General features: G+C 35.8%; 1 protein-coding gene across 3 annotated transcripts in view; it reads left to right on the top strand.

Moving 5' to 3' along the window:
* Window positions 1–24,237, top strand: part of UBE2Q2 (ubiquitin conjugating enzyme E2 Q2) — a 72,958-nt gene that overhangs the window by 25,671 nt on the left and 23,050 nt on the right. For all 3 annotated transcript variants that reach the window (XM_077128484.1, XM_077128483.1, XM_077128485.1), the window contains 6 exons: window positions 7,764–7,820; window positions 12,022–12,162; window positions 13,660–13,744; window positions 15,008–15,068; window positions 16,092–16,182; window positions 21,788–21,846. In XM_077128484.1, coding sequence (XP_076984599.1) covers window positions 7,764–7,820; window positions 12,022–12,162; window positions 13,660–13,744; window positions 15,008–15,068; window positions 16,092–16,182; window positions 21,788–21,846 — 494 coding nt within the window. The remainder of the gene's footprint in view (window positions 1–7,763; window positions 7,821–12,021; window positions 12,163–13,659; window positions 13,745–15,007; window positions 15,069–16,091; window positions 16,183–21,787; window positions 21,847–24,237) is intronic.

The following is a 24,237-nucleotide window of genomic DNA, read 5'->3' as shown; positions in this document are numbered from 1 at the left end:
ATTCATGTCACAGATTACATCTTTATGCACTGTGTGGGCAGTGACAATGATTTGTACTTGTTTTATAGACATTTGAATTTTTAGCCTCATAAGAAGTAAAAGATAGCATTGCAAATGAAAAGCGAAATAATACATATATATTTACCCATATTGTTACTTACACCAGAGATCTTTATTTCTTAATTGAGCAACTCTTTATCATCCTTTGCTTTTCAACATGGAGTACTCTTTAGTCTTTCTTGTAAAGGAGGGTCTCATGGTAATGAACTCCCTCCATTTTTTGGGGGGTGGGTGGGTGGGGAATGTTTTAATTTCCCTTTTTTTTTTTTTTTTAAGGACAGCACTGCCAGGTATATTATTCTCAGGTAACAATGTTTTTCTTTTAGCACTTTAAATATGTCTCACCATTGCCTTCTGGCCTCCATGATTTCTAAGGAGAAATTAGATATTAATTTTATTAAGGGTCCCTTATGTGTGACATGTAGTTTCTCTCTTGTTGTGTTTAAGATTCTGTCTTTGTCTGTGGTATTGGATAGCTTGATCGTGTGTCTCAGTATATGTCTGTTTGGGTTTACTGTGCTTTGTGGATTTGTGGATTTGTCTCTTTCATCAGATTTGGGAAGTTTCCTACCATTATTTCTTAAAATATTTTTCTGGCCGTCTATCCCTCTTCTCCTGGGACTCTGGTCGTGATTATACTGGTATGCTCGGTAATGTCTCGCATGTTCCTCAGGCTCATTCATCTGTTTTCATTCTTTTTTCTTCTCAACCTGGGCAGTTTCATTTGTTTTGTCTTCAGGATCGTTGATCCTTTCTTCTGCTTCCTCCATTCTGCTCTTGAAGACCCCCTGTTGAATTCTTTACTTCAGCTGTTGTACTTTTGAGTTCTAGAATTTCCATTTGGTTCTTTATAATTCCTGTCTCAGTGAAATTCTCATTTTTTTTCACATCGTTTTCTGGATTTTCTTTAATTCTTTGTCTTTGTTTTCCTTTAATTCATGGGTCCTATTTTATGACAATTGTTCTGAGATCTTTGATAGTAATTCCAGAGATTGTGCTTCCTCCAGAATATAGTCCATCAAATTCGTTTTTTCTCATAACTGTTTTCCTGTATGTTTTGTAATTTTTTAGTTGAGAACCGATATTCTCAATATTAAGCTGTGGTCACTCTGGAAATCATGTTCCCTCACTCTTCAGTCCACTGGTCTAAGAACAAGAAAACAAAATGGAAGGAAAAGGTGTGGGGGAGGAAAAAATAGTAACAAACAGACAAAACGCCCACACACACACAAAAAAAAAGGGGAAGAAAAGAAGTGCACTGCCTCTCCCAGTCTCTTGTGTTGGTGAGAAGCCAGAAGCTGCTGCTTTCGAGGATAAAACCTAGGCCAGCATCATGTGCTTATATCCCTCAGGGATCTGCCAGTCCCCAAAGTATAAAACAGAGAAAATAAAAATCCAACCGACCAATAGAAAAAAAATGAGAAAGGTGCATGGGCTCCTTATGTCCCTGTAGATACTGGTATAATGCCAGAAGACACTGCTTCTGAGAGAAATGAAGATTAGTGTCTGCACTGGGCCTCAGGGATCTACCAGACAGACAGCAGGAGAAAGAGAAAGTACAAACCCAACCATTGAAAAAATGCACTGGGTCTTTAAATCCTGGTAGATGATGGTGTCAGGCCAGAAGGTACTGCTACAGAGAAGGTGGAAACCAAGGATAGAGCCTGTGCTTTGCCCTCAGGGACGGGCCAGACTAGGAAACACCTATACACAGAACAAAAGGACACCTTAGCTCTTTCTGTCCTGGATGCTGGTGGGAGGCTGGAAGTGCTGCCGCCCAGAGAGCCAACCCTGGTGCCAGCTTCTGTGCTGGTCCCTCACGGTCCTCCAGACCAACTTTGACCCTCTCACTTTTAGAAGAGGCAGCTATCTATGCCAGTACTGGACTCAGCCTGCCACTCCCGAAATCTGGCAACCGCCGGGCTGAACAGTGGGGGCTGATCAGTGCTTTGTGCCATCACTTGCTAAACCTGATCCTTCCGTGTCCTCTCGCTTCCTCTGATACTTCTGTCATTGTTCTAAATGTTCTTTCTGGCCCCAGGATTACCACTCAATTCCAGTCTTTTTTGTACCTCCTTCATTTATCTAGTGAAGGGAGTGGAGTGCCTTTATTCCCTCCCCTGCCATTTTGCACCTGCACTCTCTCTCATGGTGGATAGCTTTTAGGAGGAAATCATGCTTACTTCACACCCCTGCCTACTACCTCTTCATCGCCTGGCACAATGATAACTGTTGGCTGGAACTGCTCCGTTTCTTTGGAGATGAAAACCTTGCAAATACTTGAGATAGGAATATATCTGCCTGAGTTCTGCTCAAGGAAGCAAGGGAGAGGGGTGTGCTTGGAAATCTGGGCAGGGTTTTCTATAAAGAGGATTTTGTTAATCCTTCTGCTTTCAGTCCTACCAGTCACTCCTGCCCTCCATTGTACCTGTTCTCTTTTAGTCCAGAGCTTCTCCAGGGTTCTATGGGGCAAATTAGCTGCCTTTTCTGTATTCATCTAAACCATGATTTGACTTGCCCAGATCCTTTGGTTACCATACCTCTACTTACTATTATTTTTCTAGTGTGGGTGAGTTATTTTTCTGCTGAATACCCATTCCTTTTTTCTTTTTCCTTTTTATCATTATGCACTTATAAAATGTTTTTTCTTCACTGTAATTATAGTGGAGCCTCAGGAAAGAGATAAGTTGAGAGAAACATAGGTTCAATGTTTAGTTTTCCATCCTTCACTGGAATGCTTGTGATTTTTTTTACTTTACGGTATATCGTGGACCCAGTCGTATGTGGAGCTCTCCCTTGTTTTTCATGACTGCGTAGCGCTCCATGTGTGGGCATACCCATGCTGTGATCTGTGAAGTGTGTGAGGGGCTTTCCTAATTTTGAATTATTCTTGAGTTCCCCTGATAAACACTGTTAGAATGGATGTGATACTTTATTTTTGGATTTTTACTTCTTTTTAATCTGATTGTATATAGGTTTTATTTTTTCCTTCTCCTTTTGGCCCTTGTTTTATTTTGGTATCAGTGTTAAGCAGTCCCATAAAATGTCTTGAGAGGCCTTTGCGTCTTTTTTTCCTACACTCTAGACAGTTTGTAAATCAGCGGTCCTTAAACTGGGTTGATTTTTTAACCCCAGGAGACCTTTGGAAATGTGTGGAGACCTTTTTGATTGTCACAACGAGAAAGGTATGTCCTGAGTAGAGGCCGGGGATGTTACTAACAGTCTGCAATGCGCAGGACAAGTCCCCCAACTAAGAATTACATGGCCCAAAATATCCATAGTGCTGAAGTTGAGAAACTCTGTTTTAAGGAAACATCTGATCCTGATCAGTAAATTTGGAAATAGGTCGTTACCATATTGGTCTGTTACGATTTTCTGTTACTTCAGTCAGTTACAGTAACTTCAGATTCTTAAAAAAAAACATCCTCTCATCTATACCTTTAGTTGCAACTAATGTAAAGATGTTCCAATTGTTCTCTTTTCACATCACTTTTTTTTTTATTAATTAAAGAAAAAAAAGAAATTAACACAACATTTAGAAATCATTCCATTCTGCATATGCAATCAGTAATTCTTAACATCATCACATAGATGCATGATTCACATCACTTTTCATCTGTGGTTATAGCCCCTGTTTATTTCTCAGGTTGTTTTCTTTACCTTGATTTCTTGTCCGAGGCTTGTTTATTTTACTGGGTTGTAGATTGTCTTTCAAAAGAGTCAGCTTTTAGTTTTTTTTTTTTAATCTTATGTGTTTTCTTTTTCCTTTTTTGCTTGTCTTAAACCCCTATTTCTCTTTTTGTTTATTTTGTTTTTCTACTTTATTGAATCAGTGTGATTTAACATTGCATTTTCAATAAATTCATGTAAGGGCATGCACTTCTGAATACTGTTTGGCTTTATTGCACAAGTTTATAAACAGTATAGTTTAAATTTTCTAAATAGTTTGTCTATCTTTTGTTCATATTACTCTTATTATTTAAAGCTTTAATGTGAAATTGGTGCATACTGAAAAATATGTAAAACAATAAGTTTAATGTAGCAAATGGTTATAGTATGTAGGAACCTCCACCCAGCCACTACCCAGGTCCAGAAATAGAACATTGCCCACACTGCAGACACCCTCTGCAGGCCCCTCCCAGGTTACCACCCCCTGTACCTAATCACTTACTTACTTTTCTCTACTTTAATCACCTAGCTATGCCTCCCCGAATAATATAGTTTATTGTTGCCTGTTTTTGAATGTTACAGTAACAGTCATACTTTACGTATTCTTACCTGTCTTTCTTTTGCTTAACATTGTGTGTGAAACTCATTGTGTATAGCTATCTTTATTCTATTGTTTAATTATACTATGAGTTATTTATCCATTTGACTTTATGGTCATATGGGTTGTTTTCAGTTTTTTGGCTATTAGACAAGCATATATGCATTATTGCAGGCATAAATGCATTATGCAAGCATTTCTCTGGAGAATATACTTTGAAGTTGGAAGAGTAGGGCATGAAGGTCAATTTCTTCTTTCACCCAAGAATTATTTAGAAGAAAAAAAAATTTTTTAAACATTTTCAGGTGGCTTTTGGAAGAATGTTAGTTAGCATTTTGTGTGGTCAGAGACTGTGGCCTGTGACCTTGCAGCTGTGTTATTGACAATAGCTTAGACTTAACCTGTTTTTGCTTATTGCCTTTTCTTGTATTTATAGTTTCTCTTTTTCATGGGTTCTTCCCCTCTTCCTCTTGAAGTACATCACCAAATAGTGTTTCCCCAGAAAGGACATGTGGGGAATGTATATGGGGAATGTTCTGTGAATGGTGGTTGCCTGTATTTTTAATCTTCCTTTCCACGAATGCCCCAGTGCCTGCCCTTTGTGATGCGTTCTGCTGATGTACTGAGGACCCGTGGGGAACAGACACACGTGCGGCTCCTGTTTTGGTGGAGCTAGATATAGTCTTCCCAAGCTCTTTTCATTTTTTTCACTGTCTTCTGGTATGAATTGTTAAAGTTGAAAAGTTTGATGACTAATAGATTTTATATCTTTTTGCATAGTTTATTTTTTCTTTTTTGCAAGTTTGTATGTTTTTTCTTTAATTGTGAGGTATGAGGTTTTACTTTTCATTATTCCTTTGGGACATTTGGAGCTGCTATATGTTCTGAAGTCTTTCTTTGGGTTGATGTCATTTGTCTCATTCCTTTTCATTTCCTCCTCTCCATCCTCTGGTTGAACATTGGATTACTATTGGAGCTTCATATTCCTATCCTCTGGGCCCCTTAACTTATTCTTTATCCCTTTTTTCCATATTCTGAAATAATTCACAATTGGAATGTCATAAATGCAGCATAAGTGCAATGTTCAGCTAAGTCTGTTATGCTCTCTGGACCTTCTGCTGAGTGCTTTTTGTTGTGTTGCTCTTTTGGGGCAAAGGTATCTTGTTTTTTATTTCCCTGTCTTGACCTTTTCATAGTAATTTTTATTTTCTTTTAAGTGGGTTTTTTTATTTCATTTAAAATAAACAGTGATCATTTTATGATTTTTAGTTTTTGAAGAGCTTTACAATTAAAGCTAAAACCTTCTCAATTATTGCTAAAGATTCCAATTCAGTTTTTTAGGTTCTGTTTTATTTCTTTCATTAATATTGTGTCAGGTCACTTTTTCTACTTGGTGCCTTTCTCTCAGATTACTAGTTTTCTTTAAAATCTGGTGATAATTTGGTTATATGCTCATTTATAGATGAGTTATACCATTGATACTTATTGTTGATAAGGGTGTCATCAGCAGTTGTGAACGTTACTCTTCTGTGTTACGGCATCCCCTTCTTGTTTTGCGGACCTGTGTTCTGCCTGTGGTAGGTAGGTGGGGAGTTGCTGGCAGGTCGGCTTCCCTTTCTGTTGGACAGTAGGTAGGGTCTGGTTGCCAGTTAGGCTGGGTACTTCCAGATACCCTTCTGATACCTGAATAAATGGAATAGAAAGAGTCTATTGAGAGAGATTATTGCTGCATGGAACTACCTTAAAAAAAAATCTCTTTTCTCTCTAGTTCTGACACCCTTACTAAGGAGCCCACCAAGGCAGATCTCCTGCCTAGGTGATCTTTACCACCTGCAGTTGGAACAGGACAGCAGAGGGCAGGACACTGCTCTAGCACTCTTTCCGATAGCCCCTGGGTTTATTTCAGTTCCCCATCTCCTTGCCATTGAGCCTGTGATTGTTCTAGAAAAACTGTCCCCATTGGTCTCCCCTCCATTGTCTATATTGGGTTGTGACTTTCTAAGAGCAACAGGCTGATTCCATCTGCTTTTCTAAAATGTCACTAGAGTTTTTGATTCATGGTACCCTTCCTGTTTTGTTGTTTTCCCAGAACTGCAGTGGATTTAATCTTTCTTGTAATATTCCTCTGTCATTTCAAAAGAAAGCCACATCATGTAATGAAATTCATCTTAGGATTTCATAACCCCTAACTGGCTTTGTATTTTGGTTGTTACTTATCCTTTTGGGGGCTCCAGCTTTCTCATTTATAAAATAGAAGGCATAGACTGGGTTTAGTGTTTACAGACCTCCCTGCATAAACCTTAGGTCACGGCAGACTCACCCAAAAGAGCTTTTTAAACACACTGATTCTCTGGGGTAGGCTTTGAAATTAGTATTTAAAAAATGATCTCTCTGTTATTTTGCATCCACACTTTTGTGACTTTTAGGCTTAGTCTGTTCTGTAGATCCCAAAATATTCTGTTTTGGAATGTATGGTTTAGAAGAAAGAGTGAATCATAACATTTTGGGAGCTGCTTGCTTCCTTTTCTTATTCATTTTCTAGGAAATTAGTAACATGTCTGAAGAGATCAGATTTAAAACAGATGTAAATTTATTCTGCACGGTTGTGTGTTTCCATGTGGAATTCTCTAGCTCACTAATCCAGAACAATCACATCCTTTGAGATAATGGTATTAATGAATTATACTATCGGAGTACCTAAGAACAGATCCCTAGGTGCTGCTGACATCTTTTTTGGTCCAAACTGATATTTGGATCCTGGTTTCTTGACCTTTTAGGTATTCTTGGTACTGCATACTGGAGAACTATGCTCTGACCCAGGAAACTTGTGTTTTTGAACTCTGCCAAAACTAGATATAAATTCTCTTCCTAAAAACTTCATTAGTTTCATTAATGAATAAGTGGTAAATTATGTCTCATAAAAAATATTCTGTGGTAAACACGTTGTTAAAAGAAAAAAAGTGGTTCTTTAGTGAAGCAGTGATCGTTTTATGATTTTTAGTTTTATGAAGAGCTTTACAAATGTCTATTCCTTTTCAACACTATAAATATATAGCAGTTGAGTTTATGGAACTCAAAGTTAAAAAGGTAGCTATTTTAATGAATCTCTGGTTTGGGATATTTATTTTAAATGAAAATCTGCTTTTATGTATAAACTTGTTTTCTTATTTTAATTTTATAAAAATATTTAGCTTTCTATTTGAGTGATTGCCTTGTTTATTCCTAAGATATCTATTAAACTGATCAATATTAATTATCAGATCAAAGCTGGATTTAACAGTAAATATTTTAGCTTTCATAAGCTTTCCATTTCTTAGTGGGAATAAGTGACAGATGACTGAGACTCTGTCTCTGTCATTGTAGCACCGGTTTTCTAATGTACTCAGCTTTTGCTTATTTTTCTGTGTAGCTCTGTAAGTTCTTTCTCCCGTTTCAGAATGGGACAACAGAAGAAGTGACTTCTGAAGAAGAGGAGGAGGAAGAGATGGCTGAAGTAGGTATTTTATGTGAAAACATTTTATAAATATCTTCATTTTTGAATGTTTAGGTAATTCTCTAATCTCCATTGATAAACCAGTGATAATGTTGAGTCATGAAAAGCACATGATATTTGTGATTGAAAATCATTTCTAAAATCTGGTTTTACCTCTAGTTAATGTTATGCCTTTGGGCAAACTGCTTATCTGAACATCATAGATCTGATGACTTGGAAAATAAGAGCTCTTAACATTTTTTAGCACTAAAATATATTAACATTTAATTATAAACACTGGACGTAAACATTGAGTTTGAATAAAAGGAGAATTTGAGAAACTTTCAGGGACCATTCACCAGAAGTAATAAAACTATATTCTGTTGAAAAATCATCTAAGAATTCAAGTAGAGCAGATTCCAAAGGCATTGAACTTAGGCCAGTTAGTAGTCAGTTATTGATACAATTTTACAGATTTTATAATTTTGGATTCTGAAGTTTTGCATTTAATTTAAACTTTAGAACAAAGATCTGTGTCTCTTTCTGGCCAGTTAAAAAATATACGAAGCATGGTTGTGGTAGTTAGGTTCAGGTGTCAACTTGGCTAGGTGATGGTGCCTAGTTCTGTTGTTGTGGACTTGAGCATGTGAAATTCATCTGTGACTGATTACACCTGCAGTTGGCTAAGGGGCGTGCCTTCCTCAATGAGTGACGTTTAATTTAATTAGCTGGAGGCTTAGAAGAGAGGAGTCAGAAGACAGCCTAATGCAGCACAGCCCCAGCAGGTCAATGTACCTCATCTTAGCACTTGCAGGTCAGCCCAGATATTTGAAGATGCGGAAAGGAATCACCCTGCGGAAAGCTGTTGGAACCCAGAAGCTGGTAGAGAAGGCCAGTGGACATCACCTGTGCCTTCTTTCCATGTAAGAGAGATCCTCAGATGAAACTTAGCTGCTTTTCCTCTGCAAAACTATATGTTTTTAACTAAATAAATCCCCTCTTATTAAAAGCCAATCCATCTCTGTTGTGTTGCAGTCTGGCAACTTTGGCAGACTAAAACAATGGCCTTGGCTTCAAACACTTTGTGTTTTAGATCTTAGAATTAATTCAAAGTACTATTTTATTTCTTTGATTTGGGAATTTTGAAATCTAAAATTTGGTTTTCAGAATGCCCCAGGATTAAAGAAGTAGTTGTGTTTTTTGTTTTGGGAGTCTGGGAGTAAGATAATTCTTAAAATTGCCTTGTTAGAATGATTTTGGGGGGTCAAGAGTTTTTTAAAACTATAAAAGTTAATAGAGCAGAATTCTTGCCTGCCATGCCTGAGACCCGGGTTCGATTTCCAGTGCCTGCCCATGGGGGAGAAAAAAAGTCAATAGAATCTCACTGTTCAAAACATGGAAAAGCACTAAGACAGTGTCTTCAGAGATAACAACCACTCCCATTTCAGTATATATTCTTCTAGTCTTTCTTTTTCTCTGATTATTTAGGGATACTTAGGATTCCTTTCATCTCAAAGTCTTATAATTCAGAAGAAATCCCTTATGCTATGTTGACATTTTTATGGCTTTTTAGTATTCCACAGAATTGACTTAACTGATCTTCTATTTTTGAACATGCAGACTTTGTTTTTGTGAGTTTTAAGTTTGAAATAAACATCTTTCTGCCTAAATCTGCATCCACATTTTAGACTAGTTTCTTGGACCAAATTTCTAGAAGTCAAGTTATGGAACAAAGTATGAATCGTTAAATCTCTTGATGTACCTGCTACTAAACTGTTTCAAAAGTTCCTTTTAATAGGGGATTTAAAAGATGGCTTGTTTGGTAATAGTTATGATATTATAAGGCTTTACTCAGATCCTAGCTTTTAATAAAACATAAGATGTAGAAAGGAGTCTTTGAGTTGGATATTTTGATGGCTTGAAGCTGTTATGTACCCAGAAAAGCCATGTCCTTCCTGATCCAGTCTTGTAGGGGCAGCCATGTTCCTTTTAATCCTCATTCAGTATTATGGGGTAGAAACTTTGATGGGATTGTTTTCATGGAGATGTGACATACTCATTTGTGGGTGTGACCTTTTGATTAGATGAAGATGTGACTGTCCATTCAAGGTGGGCCTTGGTTAGTTTAATGGAGCCTTTAAAAGAGGAAACATTTTGGAGAAAGCTCAGAGCCAACAGAGCCACAGACATTTGTAGATGCTTGAAATGCTGACAAAGAGAGCAGATGCCTAGACGTGGTGTTTGGAGATGTCGCCATGTGCCTTCCCATGAGATGCTAAAGCCAGGGCTGGAGGAGCCACGTGAAGGCCCACACCTGCTTGGAGAGGAAGCCGCTGGCATCAGAAGCTGGAAGCACTGGAGACTAGAACAAGGACCAGCAGGTGCCAGTCTGTGCCTTCCCAGGTGACAGGCATTGGCCTTTCTTGAGTCAAGGTGTCTTTCTCTGGATGCCCTAATTTAAACATTTTTATGACCTTAGAACTGTAAACTTGTAACTTAATAAATTCCCTTTATAAAAGCCAACCCATTTCTGGTATATTGCATTTCGGGCAGCATTTAGCAAACTAATACAGGTATGGATGCTTTTTCCCCTTTCCCATCATATGGATGTATTTTCTCTTTCCTGTTTTCTGTTGAATCAAAAATAATGTAACTTTTGAGCATAAGCAACAAAAGAAAAAATAGATAAATTGCACTTCATCAAAATAAAAAACACTTTTGTGTCTCAAAGGACATTATCAACAAACTGAAAAGACAACCTATAGAATGGGTGAAAATACTTGGAAAACCATAGATCTAATAAGGATTTGATAGATAGCTAGAATATATAGAAAAGTCCCGCAACTCAACAACAAAAAAAGCAACCCAATTTTAAATGGGCGATGGATTTGAATGGACAGTTCTTCAAAGAAAATATATAAAAGGCCAATAAGATGTAGAAAGAAGCTCAGCATCATTAGTCTTCAGGGAAATGCACATCAAAACCACGTTAAGAGAACTCTTCACACCCAATAGGATGGCTGTTATTAACAAATGAAGAATAGCAGGCGTTGGTGAGAATGCAGAGAATGGGAAGCCTTAATTGTTGTGGGGAATATAAAATGGTACAGCTGCTGGGGAAAGCAGTTTGGTGGTTCCTGAGAAAGTTAAGTAGAACTCCCACCTGATCTGGAGATTCTGTTTCTAGGTATATACCCCAAATAATTAAAACAGAGACTCAAACAGGTACTTGTATACCATCTTTCATAGCAGCATTATTCGCAATAGCCAAAAGGTGGAGCAATCCAACTGTTCCATCAACAGATGAATGGATAACCAAACTGGCTTATGTATGCAATGGAAATTATTCATTATAAAAAGGAATGAAATTCTGATAAATGCTACAACATGTCTGAACCTTGAAGACACCATGTTGAGTAAAATAAGCCAGATGCAAAAGGAAATATATTGTAGACGTCCACTTTTTTGAAATATTTAGAATAAGCAAATTCCTAGAGACATAAAGTAGATTAGAGGATACCAGGGGCCAGGCGAAATGGGAACAGAGAGTTAATTGCTTACTTAGTGAATTTCTGTTTGGGGTGATGAAAAAGTTTTGGTAATTGATGGTGGTGATGGAAGCAGAACATTGTGGATGTAATTAAATGCCACTGAAATATACATGCAGTTAAAATGAAAAATTTTGTGTTAATATATATGTTACCACAGTTACAAAAAGAGCAAATTTAAATTTTGGCATAAGAAACTACTTGTTGGACTGAATTATGTCCCCCACAAAATGTTCAGGTCCTGAACCCAGTCCCGTGATTGTGAACTCATTTGTTAAATGGGATCTTCAGAGATCCTGTTTAGATGATGCCAGATTGAACAGTGGGCCTCAATCCATTGTGACTATAGTCCTTGTAAGAAGAGAAAATCTAGATGGAGATAAGGCAACTGAGGAAGAGAAGTAGAAGCCACAACAAGAGGCTGAAGGAGACAGGTCACTATGTGACAGAGGCTGCTATTGATTGCTAGCAAGACACCTCCAGAATGCTTCAAATTAGAGAAAGCGTGATGTGTTGAGACCTTGAAATTGAACTTCTAGCTTCCAAAACTATAAGATAGTATTTTCCTGTTGTTGAAGCCAACCAGTGTGTGTGATTTGTTATAATAACCCTGACTAAGGTACTACCAAAGGAAAATAACTTGAATAAGGTAGAATTTTGCATCTTTTTGGTAGGATATAGAAGACTTGGATCACTATGAGATGAAAGAAGAAGAGCCTCTTACTGGAAAAAAGTCTGAGGATGAAGGAATTGAGAAAGAAAATTTGGCAATATTAGAGAAAATTAGGAAGACACAAAGGCAAGACCATCTAAATGTAAGTAAATATGAATATCTAAAACTGAGCTTACGTGGTTAAGTAAGGTAATTATAAGAAATAATATAAATATAAGCAGTTCATTAAGATACCAATCTCAGCTTCTCTTTTCCTTTAACCTTGCCTTAGTTGTGGATTCACCCATGTGTTTTGTTGCCCTAGTATCTTTCTCATCTATTAATAATTTTCTGCCCGCCTCATCTGCTTTTCACATTGTGGAAACACCTTCTGTTCCCTGTATACACCCTTTTTCTTACTTGTTAATGCTGTTTTCTTCCCGTACCTCCTGAGAAGGTATGTATATTCAAATTCACTTTGTCCTACAAAGTACAATTCAAATTCTTTGTCCTCCATAGTTCAAATTCTGTTGTCCTCTGGTCTGTTCTGCCCTGACTAAATCAAAAGTAATTTTTCTCTTCAATTTCTGTTTTTTACTTCTTTTTTTATTTAACATCACTTTTATGTGAGGCAACCAGTGGGGAGTGAAATGAACACTTGGGTTGGAGACAAACACACCTGTGTGGCATCAGTTTCCTTCACTTTAAAATGTGAACAATACATACCTTTTGGATGAATGCTGTGAAGAAGTAAATGAGAATAATGCATATAATTGTATGCCCAGAAAGATGGGACAACATCAAATAATAATTTGGCTGCTTTGTCTCAGCACTTAACCACTTTCTGCCTTGTATTGAAATTACTTACAAACTAGTTTTTGATCCCTATGAAATCTGAGGACCACTTCCTTTGTCTTGGGCACAAATTTTTAAATATGGGGAATCAATTGTTATGTAAGTAGATGCCAAGTGTTACTAACTGCTTACTTCAATTTTGTTTACTATATTAATTTAATTGTCTAATTAATTAAATTTAGAAATTTAGCTCAGCCCATGTCTTGATTATTAAAAAAAATAAGTTTGTAGCATCTGAATTAATTAATGATACTGTTTGGACTTTCTGTGTCTTATGATTGATTACAGTTTGTCGATACGAGTTATAATCAGAACATCTGTAAATTACTGAATACTTTTTCAGAGTTCCCAACACTAAAAGGAATGGAAACCAGTTGCATGTAGGTTAACACGTTGTTTCTCAGATTTTTAATATTTAAGCTAGATCTTCAGATATTCAGTATAACATTCTTGTAATCTTTTTAATGTACCTGGTGAGGATCTTCTAATATTTAAAAAATATTGATGGGGCTTGGAACAGACCCATCATGAGTACTGAATGTAAGGTCCACTGTGGCCTGGATATGTTGACTAGATTTTTTTTTTTTTTTTAAGATGAGAAATAGACTTGGCCCCAATTTTATTGTACTGTTGAAATTTCACAATTCTTACATTTGATTGAACTTAACTTTTTTGACTTCTTAAAATATTAAATGGTGGCCAATTTTTACAACCTTATTATTAACTTTATTTCAATTTCAAATATCTTAAATCTTTAACTATTTGATTCAGTAGACACTGGTAAAGAGTGAGTTTTATGTTTCAGGGTGCAGTGTCTGGGTCAGTACAAGCTTCAGATAGACTTATGAAAGAGCTCAGGGACATATACAGATCACAGAGTTATAAAACAGGTAAGCATCTCTGCTGCCTCTGTTGTCCTCATGCTCTTTTCTGTTATATAATCAATTTCATTTCTAATGATTTAACTGGACAGAAATGGAAATGTTTATTTACCTTATTTTAGGTAAACTCAAATTTAATCAAGTTATAATGCAAAAGATATAAGGGGTTAAAATAGGATGAGTTTACTTTGTTATTGTTTTTATGGATGTATCATTTGATCATCTTCTTTCTAGCCCCTATGACTTTTACCTTCTGGGAAAGTAAATAAGATTAATATATTTTATTATACAAAGAACTATTGCCAAATTGATTTTTTTCCCCTTTTCTGGAAACAAAAAATAATTAATTCTTACTGTACATGTAGTTATGGTATATTTTTTAAGCAGATCTGCTGATTTTTTCCCCTCCCATTTCATAGTTTGACTTATGAGCGTTCTTTCTTAGCCATTAAGGTTTGAGTATTTGTTTTGTCTCTCTAGAGGTAAAATGCTCTTAAATTGTTGTAAGGGTTCTAACAATATTCAATAAAAGAAATATTCAAACTTTATTTGAAAGGGAAGTGTTATGAGCCATTCAGGAATTCTCAGAATGATCAATTCTAAATCACTAGACCTTGTTTTTTGAAAAAATCTGCTTTATGGAGTAAAAGATAAGCCAAACTTGTCCTTGACTTATTAGAAATTTGGGTCTCCTGACAGTTTTTCTTGTAAAAGTCTAAAAGTTTACCTGTATTTATATATATTTGTGTACTGGATTATGTAAATGTTAAGTGGTCACTTCTTTGTAATAGCATTGTTTGTATAGCAAAACACAAACAATCCAGATATTGGGGTTGAAATTGAGTATAGTATATATATATATATATAATATAGAATTTAAAAGGTTGACAAAGATTTATATGTGCCAACCTGAAAAGATGTCTTAGAGTTGAAGAAAGCCAATTGTAAAACAGTATAGGTAGAGGAATCTTATTTTTATAAAAGTGGTGTTTGCACAGGCAAACATTGAAGCAAAACTTAAGTATATATGATTTTGTATAATATATAATTAAATGGTGAACAGTTTCTTAATTCCCTAAAGAATACTTTTAATTGCTGATTTGAATCATCTATTTAGAGCGTAACTCCAGTGGCAAAATATTTAAAATATAGTTTAGTTCCATGTTTTAATAACAAATTTTTTAGTTTTTGTTGGCTATTTTACTGTCTATACCACAGTAATAGTTAAATGGTCAAATGGATAGTAACTAACAATGCCCTATGTCTTTACAGGGATTTATTCAGTGGAACTCATAAATGACAGTTTATATGACTGGCATGTTAAGCTGCAGAAGTGAGTGACATTTTTACACTAATGCAGTTTTTGCAATTGTAGACTATCACAGTGGAGATTTTTTCCTAATTTGAAATCTTTATATGGATTTTACTTAGAGTATTAGTCTCTTTACCAATAGAAATAGCTGTTAGATTGTTAAAACGAAGTGGCTGATTACATAGAGTGACAAATATGAAGGAAAAAAGGGACCAGATGTGGGATAAAGTGTCATGGAGTCAGTGAGAGAAAAGTGGAACTTAGAGACAAAAGAGTATTTAATAACTTTGAAATTGTAATATTCAGTTTATAGTTTGAAATAAAGGATTTAAGTAGGAATTGTATGCCTATGGAACTGTTTCAGACAAATTTAGATTTTATAAATGATTTGCCTTTTTGTGGTCTTGTCTATTGTAAATGTCTTCATAAACCCCCTGACAGTTTTAGAGAGGCAGATTAAAAATTTTTTTTTTAGTCCTAGGCATTTTATTAGATCTGCTATTTGAGAAAATTATGTGCGTGTGCCTCATTAAAGTACTATTATGTCTTTGGATATTTATTCCCAAGTAGCTGGGTGCTTTGTGACTTATTTTTCCTGGGCCTATATATTAGCTTTAGACTGTCTCTAATTTGGGAACTTACTCACCTTAGGGGACTCTATTTTAGATCTTGGATTATTTTATTTTATTTATTTAAAAAAATTTTTTTTTTACTAGAGAAGTTACAGGTTCACAGAAAATTCGTGCAGAAAATACTGAGTTCTCATGTAATCTCCTCACACATGCTGTTTCCCTTATTAACACTTTGCAGTAGTGTGTTACTTTTCTTGTAATTGATGAAACATTATTATAATTATTAACTGTTGTCCATAGATAAACTTTAGGATTCACTGTTTGTGTTGTATGGTACTATGGCTGTTTTTTTTTAAACTGCAAATTTTATTGAGATATATTCACATACCATATTGATTAGTTTATTTTTGAGGTTATAATAAGAAAATTCTCTCATCTTCTGTTTGACTCCTTTTGGTTTTGTAATTCTTAGGGTTGATCCTGACAGTCCTTTGCATAGTGATCTTCAGATCTTAAAAGAAAAAGAAGGCATAGAATATATTTTGCTTAACTTCTCCTTTAAGGTAAGAAAATAGTAATGGAACTCTCATATACTTCTAACGGAAGTGTATATTTGTATTACCTTGGAAAATAATGTTATTGCTTTGGAAAATAATTTGCTATCTGATAGAGGAGAAGATATTCATATCCTATGATAAAATAGAAGGTATTTATATCCTATGATTCGGGAATTTTCCTAGGCATATACCCTACAAAAAATAAGATAAGTACTTATGTGTATCAGGAGACATATTTGGGAGTACTCAGGGCAGCATTGCTTATAATACCATCAAATAGAATTAAATAATCCAAATGTCCATCACAATAGAATGGAAAAATAGTGATAGTCATAAAATGGAATACAGCTATGTGCAACAAGATGGATGAATCTTAAACATAATGTTGAGCCAAAGAAAGCAGACCCTCTGAAACATTTCACATTTATATAGAGTTCAAAAGTAAGTAAAACTATGTTGTTTAGAGCATACATTTTCAATGGGAAGGCCATATCACCCCCACTAAGGCAAAAATTAGTCCTTGGGGGGCGTGAATAAATCTTAGACATTAGAGTGGTCTGTAATAAGGGGTACAGTACATAAACAGGTATGTAGTATATCTCTGGTGTTAAAAATTTTGGTGGGAGGTGGGCAATTAGGGAAATATTTCTCAATAGACTCCTTAGGGGAGGGGATAGAGAAAAACAGACTAATACTGGTTTATGGATTCATGCTTGGACAATAAGACTATCAAGGACAGCACTGGTAGAATGTTCACCTTTCATGTGGGAGACCCGAGTTCGATTTCCAGACCATGCACCCCCCCAAAAAAGAGTGAGAATACTTTTCTGTAAGTTCCTACTTAGTTCTTGTGTGTGCATATTCTTATTGGGAATATGTCTTCACTTATGATTGACCTTTCTTGAAATAGCTCACATGTCAGCATTCTTCAGTTTGGATATTGTAGACACTGTTGCAGTTGTTAACCTAGGTTGTCTTCCTAGGGGTGTGAAGGGGCTGACAACTGTTTATTAATTCACACGGCAGATGGATGAAATGCTCAGGCAGAAATAAAATGAAACAGGAAGGGTTTTTTTTTAAATATATGTGCAAAATAATCTTTTTTACTTGAACAATCTAATAATAATATATCATATGCCCATGTACTCAACACTGAGTTTATGAAATAGACTATTATCAGTTCATTGGAAGTCCCTTTTGTGCCCTTCCCCTGTCTCCTCCTCCTAGGGAGGTATCTTTGAAATCTTGGTCAGGAAATTGAAGAACTTGTGACTGCAGGTAGTATTCTCATTATTTTTTCCTGCTCTAGATGGAACTTCAGGGAGGGGAAGATCTGGGAGGTAATTGAAATTCTATTGGGTTTGTGTTTCTGGACCATGGCTCCTGATACCAGAAAGAAGGGCCTTTGCTAGCGTTGGAGTATTTAAGAGCCTGGAAAGAATGTGATTGACCTGAGCTAACTGACCTTGTGAAGAGGACCTTAAACTGAATTGCCAAGTTATTAGTGTCGGAATTCACAGACTTGGAAGGATAGCAGGTATGACTCAGAAAGGATTCACAGGAAGGAGCCAGAACAATACTTATGGCCTCAGATGTCGTGATACACAAGAGCATGAATTATAAATTAAATGGACTTGAGATATAATACAAGAATGGGGATGGGGGCAGGAGGAGTTGGAATGGAGCTTGTTAGATTTGGGCAGTAACTTGTCAAGTCTCTTGTGCCGTGTTTTTAAGGAAGTGATGTTCTACCTTTTCAGACCACATCTGGGTTACTGAGTTGAATTCTAAAGTAGCACTTTAAGAAGGGGTTATTTATAGAATAGTAGGGCTGGAAAGAGATATAAGATAGCTGGCTAAATTGTGTGTTTGGAGAGGGCAATGTGGGGATTCGTGATAGCTTGGTTTCAACTATTTGAAAGGTTGTATTTGTGGAAGCTTTGGGTTTTTCTTGACAAACACAAGACATAAACTAAGTCAAATTATAAGGAGGTGGTTTTCAATTCATTCTTATAAGGTGATTTATAACTATTTAGAGCCATCTAGTGATATATTCTTTGAGAAAATGTTCCTCATCGTTAAGAATAGTTTGTAAAGCCAAGATGTTAATTGAAAACCAGATAACTCTATGAGATCCTTGTAAACCCTGAGAGTCTTGGTTTCTGTATTAGTTTGCTAAAGCAACCTAAACTTCTATTTTAATAGTCATCTTCGTTTTCATACCCTCTGGAGGAACTCCTATTTATTTCTGTAAAATCTTGATTTTTGCATTCCGGGAAATACTCTTTTGGAGTGGGATACCCAGATTTTGATGTAGAAGAGTTATTTGAAGAGCTTCTTTAAGATTAAAGTAGTTCTCACTGCTGCATAATCCATTAAAAGGTCTTGCAGTCACTCATTGGAATCACATATTTAAAGATCTAATTAATAGGAAATTAAATGAGGTGTACTTTACCAAGCTTTGCATCTATGCCTTTTATTATGCCAGATAAAAGATGAGTTACTTATTTGGAAGCAGATTATAATTTCTGCTATTAAATTCTATTTTTTTGTGTAGATTCTACTTTGTGGTAGAAACTGTGATTATCTGGTTTAAGTTTCACAAGTGTGCTTTTCCTCCTCTCCCTGTAGGATTGAGCTTTTGTAGTGTGTGTTCCTTGGAATCTTGTTTGAGGTTGGGAAAAGAGAAGGAGGTGATATAAGTTACTGGAATTACACTGCTTATTGATTCTTTCCAGTTAAAAGCATTTTTGTGTTCCTGGGAAATAGCTGGATGAAATAAATCTTTGTTTAGATCTCTTATTCTCAAATTGGTTTTTCAGAAGAATTGCTTGTTTCCTTTAATCCTCTTCTGTTTGAACATGGAAATTAGAGGTAATTTCTCTTAGACTTATGACAAATTTTTTTGACCAATCACCTTTTAGAGACAATCCCCTCTATCCCTGTCCACCAGCATAGGAAAGTAAGGGTTAACTTTCTTGGTCTCGTGCCCACCAAGGGAACTCCAGTACTCTTGGCCACTTTTTTTTTTTTTTTTGCTTCAGTTCATTAAGAGAAGAAAAGCCTTCATTCTCCTGGAAATCTTACAGATCTCCAAGACTGAAAATTTGAAAAAGAGAATTGTGCTTTGTAGCCTGAGAATTAACTAAGGTTCTTTTCGATCTCATCTTCTCTTCATATATTTTTATCAAATCTGATTTTTGTCTTTTAATTGGAGCAGCTAATCTATTTGTAATATTATTACTGATATTTGAGTTCAATTCTTATTATCTTGTAGATTCTATTTGTCCTTCTTAGAAGCTCCATGCTCTCCTTGATATTTTTTTTTAAACTTCAGTTTCTCACCTCTGTTAGGTAATTATATCCTCTGTCATTATTCTTTACTTCCCTATAAGTATAATATATATTCATAACTAGTAAAAGTTTAATAGAAATTAATACTTTTTCTTTTTTCTGGTCAATACAAGGAGCTAAGAACACTGATTCGTATGCTTCTTGCCACATATATGCTGTTGCTGTCATGCATTTTATTTCTTCACTTACATATCATGATTACATAATTAGTCAATATTCATTTAGTTCTACATACATGTTTGCCCTTTCTGTGCTCTTTATTCCTTCCTATGTCTCCACATTTCCATCTAAGATCATTTTTCTCCTGCCTAAGGAATATCCATTGGTATTTTCTTTAGTGTGTGTCTGCTGAAAGGAAATGATTTTTTTTTAACTTTCATTTTCAGAAAGGACTTTCACTGGGTATAGATTTCTAGGTTAGGAATTTCTCTTCTTTCAGTACTTTGAGATATTCCCTTATGGTAGCCTCCATTGTTTCTCTTGAAGTATCTGTAGTGCTTGAATCTTGTGAAGTCTTTTTAATCAGTGTATTAGTTTCCTAGGGTTGCTGTAACAAGGTACCACCAACTGGTGTCTTAACAGAAATTTATTTTCTCACATTTCTAGAGGCCAGAAGTTCGAAATAAAGGTGTTGGCAGTGCTGTGCTCCCTCTGAAGGTTCTAAGAAGTGAATCCTTGTTTCTTCTGGTGACTTCGGTGTTCATTGGCTTGTGGCTGTCTAACTTCAGTTTCTGCCTCCCTCTTCACATGGCTTCCTCTTTCTGTCTTGTCTTTTGTCTCTTATAAGGACACTGGTTATTGAATTTGGGGCCCACCTGGCTAGTGCAAGATGATCTCATCCCAAGATTCTTAATTATACCTGCAAAGACCTTTTTTCTGAATCACAGTTCACAGGTTCTGGGGATTCAGTTGCGGACGTGTCTGTTTTGGAGGGGGAGGAGAGTGGTGGTGGGGAGGAGAGGTTCCCTTTCAACTCAGCACTATGCACTTTGGAAATTTCTCAGCCATTATCTCTTCAAATATTGCTTCTGTCTCATTATCTATTCTCTTTCCAGGACTCTACATATATGATCAGCCTTTTCAGTATTTTCCCATAATTTCTTTTGGCTCTTTTAGTTTCATTCTGGGTGTTTTCTGACCTGTTTTCCTGTTTACTACATTTCTCTTTTGCTAAGCCTGAGCTGTGCTTAAACTCATTCCTTAAGTTATTATAAAATTGTGTTTTTAAATTAAGGATTTCTCTATGGTTCATTTTTTTTTTTTTTTAACATGGGCAAGCACTGGGATTTGAACCTGGGTCTCCAGCATGGCAGGCAAGAACTCTGCCACTGAGCCACTGTTGCCCGCTCTATATGGTTCATTTGTATCACTTATAGTTCTGTCAGGGTTTTTAATTTTGCCTTTCTCCTTGTACATATTTGGCATAGTTATTTTGAAGTTTGTATTTGATAACTCTCATTATTTTTATCCTTCGTCAGTTTGTGTCTGTTGTTTGCCTTTCTAATTTTCTGATCATTTTGTCTTTGAGTCTCATGGCTGTTTACTTTTAGTGGCAAATATTATGTATGAAAAATTGTAGAAGTAATTTGAAACCTGGATGATAACCTTCTCCAGAGAAGATTTACATTTGCCTCTGTCAGAGGTTTGTGTCCTAGCAACCCAGAATCACTGAATACAGTCAGAGATCAAGATAATTTAAGACTGGGATTCATTCCCAGTCATTCAGGAAAATTTGAAGTTTGTCCTTTAGGGTCCCAACCTAAAGTGTGGGTGACTTGTCAGTTCTCTCTCCTTGGTGTACTTTGAATTTAATTTTTGTCCAAACCCTGAGAGTCTGCAAGTTCTCTTAACTGCTTCTTCTGTAACTGAAGGAAACCTGAAGGGCTGTGGGAGGTGAGAGGGCGGCCCTGCCCTTTCAGTGCCCCTTTTCTTCTTCATCTTAGACCTGTCATTGCTACGTTTCATCTCCCTTTTCTGTTCTCAGCCAGATTGGTCCAGATTCCCTAGTCTCTCAATATTGGAATGGTCCCTCTTTATAGTACTATTGAAAATGGAAGCCCTTCATTCATTTCATGTTTACCAGACACCGGTCTCTTTGTTTTTCATCTTCATTTTAATTTAATTTAATTTTTTCTTACTATTTACTTTTTTGATCTTCACTCATCATCAGATAAGTACACATATTTTAAAATCTTCTAAATAATGTGGTATTAAGGATGTTCTTGAAGTTAATTAAACTTGCTTATTTGCTTTTTAGGATAACTTTCCATTTGATCCTCCATTTGTTCGAGTGGTATTACCTGTTCTCTCGGGAGGGTAAGTTTAAATGGTCATTTTCTTTGATAGTGTGCCTGGTAGTCACTCGGAGGGCTTATTAAATAAAGCACAGATTACTAGGCCTCACCCCAGGGTCTCCTTTCAGTAGGTATGGGGTGAGGCCTGAGAATTTGCATTTCCAACAAGTTTCCAGGCAAACTGGTGATGCATGTTTAGGGGACTACACTTTGAGAACCATTATGTTGCTTATAAGTGGAGTTTTTATTTGCCTCTATTTGTATGTATTTCATTATGAAAAAAAAAAGTGTTTTTCAAATATAAATTGTAGTGGAGTATTTAGAGAAAGTTATGAGAGTGATTCCTAATAGGTACTTCGAGGAATAGTCAAAGGAAACTTTGGCGGCTAAGGAATTAGTCTGTTAATTCCTTCTAAGGTAGTTGTTGCAGTTTGGTAAAATCAATTGGTGATTGTTGTACAGCTTTAAGAAGATTGTATTCCTTCTTTGTTTTGGTTTGGAAGTCATGAGAAAATGGTCAGGTTGTACTGAGTTAATTATGAAAGATCTACAGACCCTCAAAGAAGGAGCAATTAAACTAATTTGAGAATTCTGATATACTAGCTGAGCAATTCCACTTTGCAAGATTATCTGCATTACGGTATTGAAAAGATAAAAATATCTAGTCTTATTTTGATCATCTCAGGCTGATAAAATAGTATAATAATTATAATTAGGGTATAAAATATGGGCAGCTACAAAAAAAGACTAGAATCTTCTGTAGAAGTGGTCTGCCCCTATACTTACTTATATGTTTAGTTATGTTTGCTTTATGTGCATTTTTGCTTTTTTTTTTTGTCAAACCTGTTATGAATTGTTACTCTAATATAGTCAGAATATGTATTAACTGTAGTCTTGATAATACAGAATAGTTATTTGGGTATTGTGTCTATAAAGTGTGGGTAAAAAGTGCGGCTTTTAAAAAATTCGGTATTATATGTGCTGTGAGTTCTTTCTGGGTTATACAATATAGTCAAGTAAGACCATGTAATATTGTTTCTTAAGATTTACTTACCCGATATCGGTAGTCTGTCCTTTGCCATATCTCCCTTAATCTTCTGGGAGCACAGGTACAAGGGGATGTTAATAGGTGTTTGTTTTGAAACGTTTGCAGGGAATTGGGAAACACCAGACTCAACATATTGTTTACTGAAGGGCTTCTTGGAGCCTTTAGTGACTTCTGAAAAACAACACATTACACATTTTTTCCCAAGTGTATTTAAAAAAATCTTTTTTTTTTTTTTAACTCAGGAGCATTTCAGAGGATGCCATCCTTTGGTTTGGTCTTTTGGGAAATGGTGCACTGTTGGAAATCCAGTATTCTGAGTGGTTCTCATGTGCTTTCTTCAGGAGAGCAAGAAAAGCTGAAACAATCAGCTTATGGCTAGACCATAGGAGTCTGCCAACCTCTGCTAAAAATACTTGGTTCATTTTGATAGGCTGTTACGAAGTTGGTCACAAATATACTATTGTGATGACTGGAGGTCTCAGATTAATTAGCAGGAGATGGAGTTGTTTAGAATTGTTTAAAGTTTCATTGCAAGTTACCTTTAAAGCTTTACTAGGCTGTTTTGGATTAGGTAGTAAAGGTTCTATAAAAATTACCTCCTCTGTCTTAAAGCCTCATGTTAAATTTTGGCAGCTGAAAATTAGCTAACCTGGCCAAATATTTACATATTCAAAATAAAAATTCACAGGATTGGAAAAATTGTAAATTTTTAACCTTTGTTTTTCTTCCTCATGTACAGCATCCTTTTCCCTAGTCACCAAGCCATAATTAAGTTTTTCAGAGTTTAATTTTTTTTATTAGGTAAGTTGTAGAATTTCAGAAAAGTCATGCAGAAAGTACCAAGTTCCTGTATAACCCTCACATGCAGTTTTCCCTAAATTAACTCTTTACACAGGGTGGTACTTTGTTCCAATTTCTGAAACAATATTATAGTTACATGATTAACTGTAATCCATAGTTTATATTTGAGTTTACTGTTTGTGTTGTACAGTTACATTTTTTTTACTGTGAAAAATATTCAAAAAGGCAATGAATTTTTCAAAGCGCAATCAGTTATTGAACAGATTTCAGAGTTTGGTATGGGTTATAGTTCTGCAATTTTAGATTTTTCCTTCTAACTGTTCAAAGACATTGGAGACTAAAAGAAATGTTAATATAATGAATGATTCAGCAGCTATACTTATTTGTTAAATCTTATCCTCTGTTAAAACTCCACCTTCTCCATTGCTCTTTCTCCCAATCTTTAGGGGTATTTGGGCTATGCCCATTCTAACTTTTTCGTGTTGGAAAGGGCTGTCAATAATGTGAAATAGGGAGATGTAACTAGTTGATGTTTTTAGAGAGGCTGGACCCTCTGGATTTCAG

This window comes from Tamandua tetradactyla, chromosome 14 (assembly GCF_023851605.1).
Source record: "Tamandua tetradactyla isolate mTamTet1 chromosome 14, mTamTet1.pri, whole genome shotgun sequence".
Taxonomy (NCBI): domain Eukaryota; kingdom Metazoa; phylum Chordata; class Mammalia; order Pilosa; family Myrmecophagidae; genus Tamandua; species Tamandua tetradactyla.
Note: the sequence above shows the minus strand (reverse complement) of the source record. Positions and strands in the feature narration are given on the sequence as shown.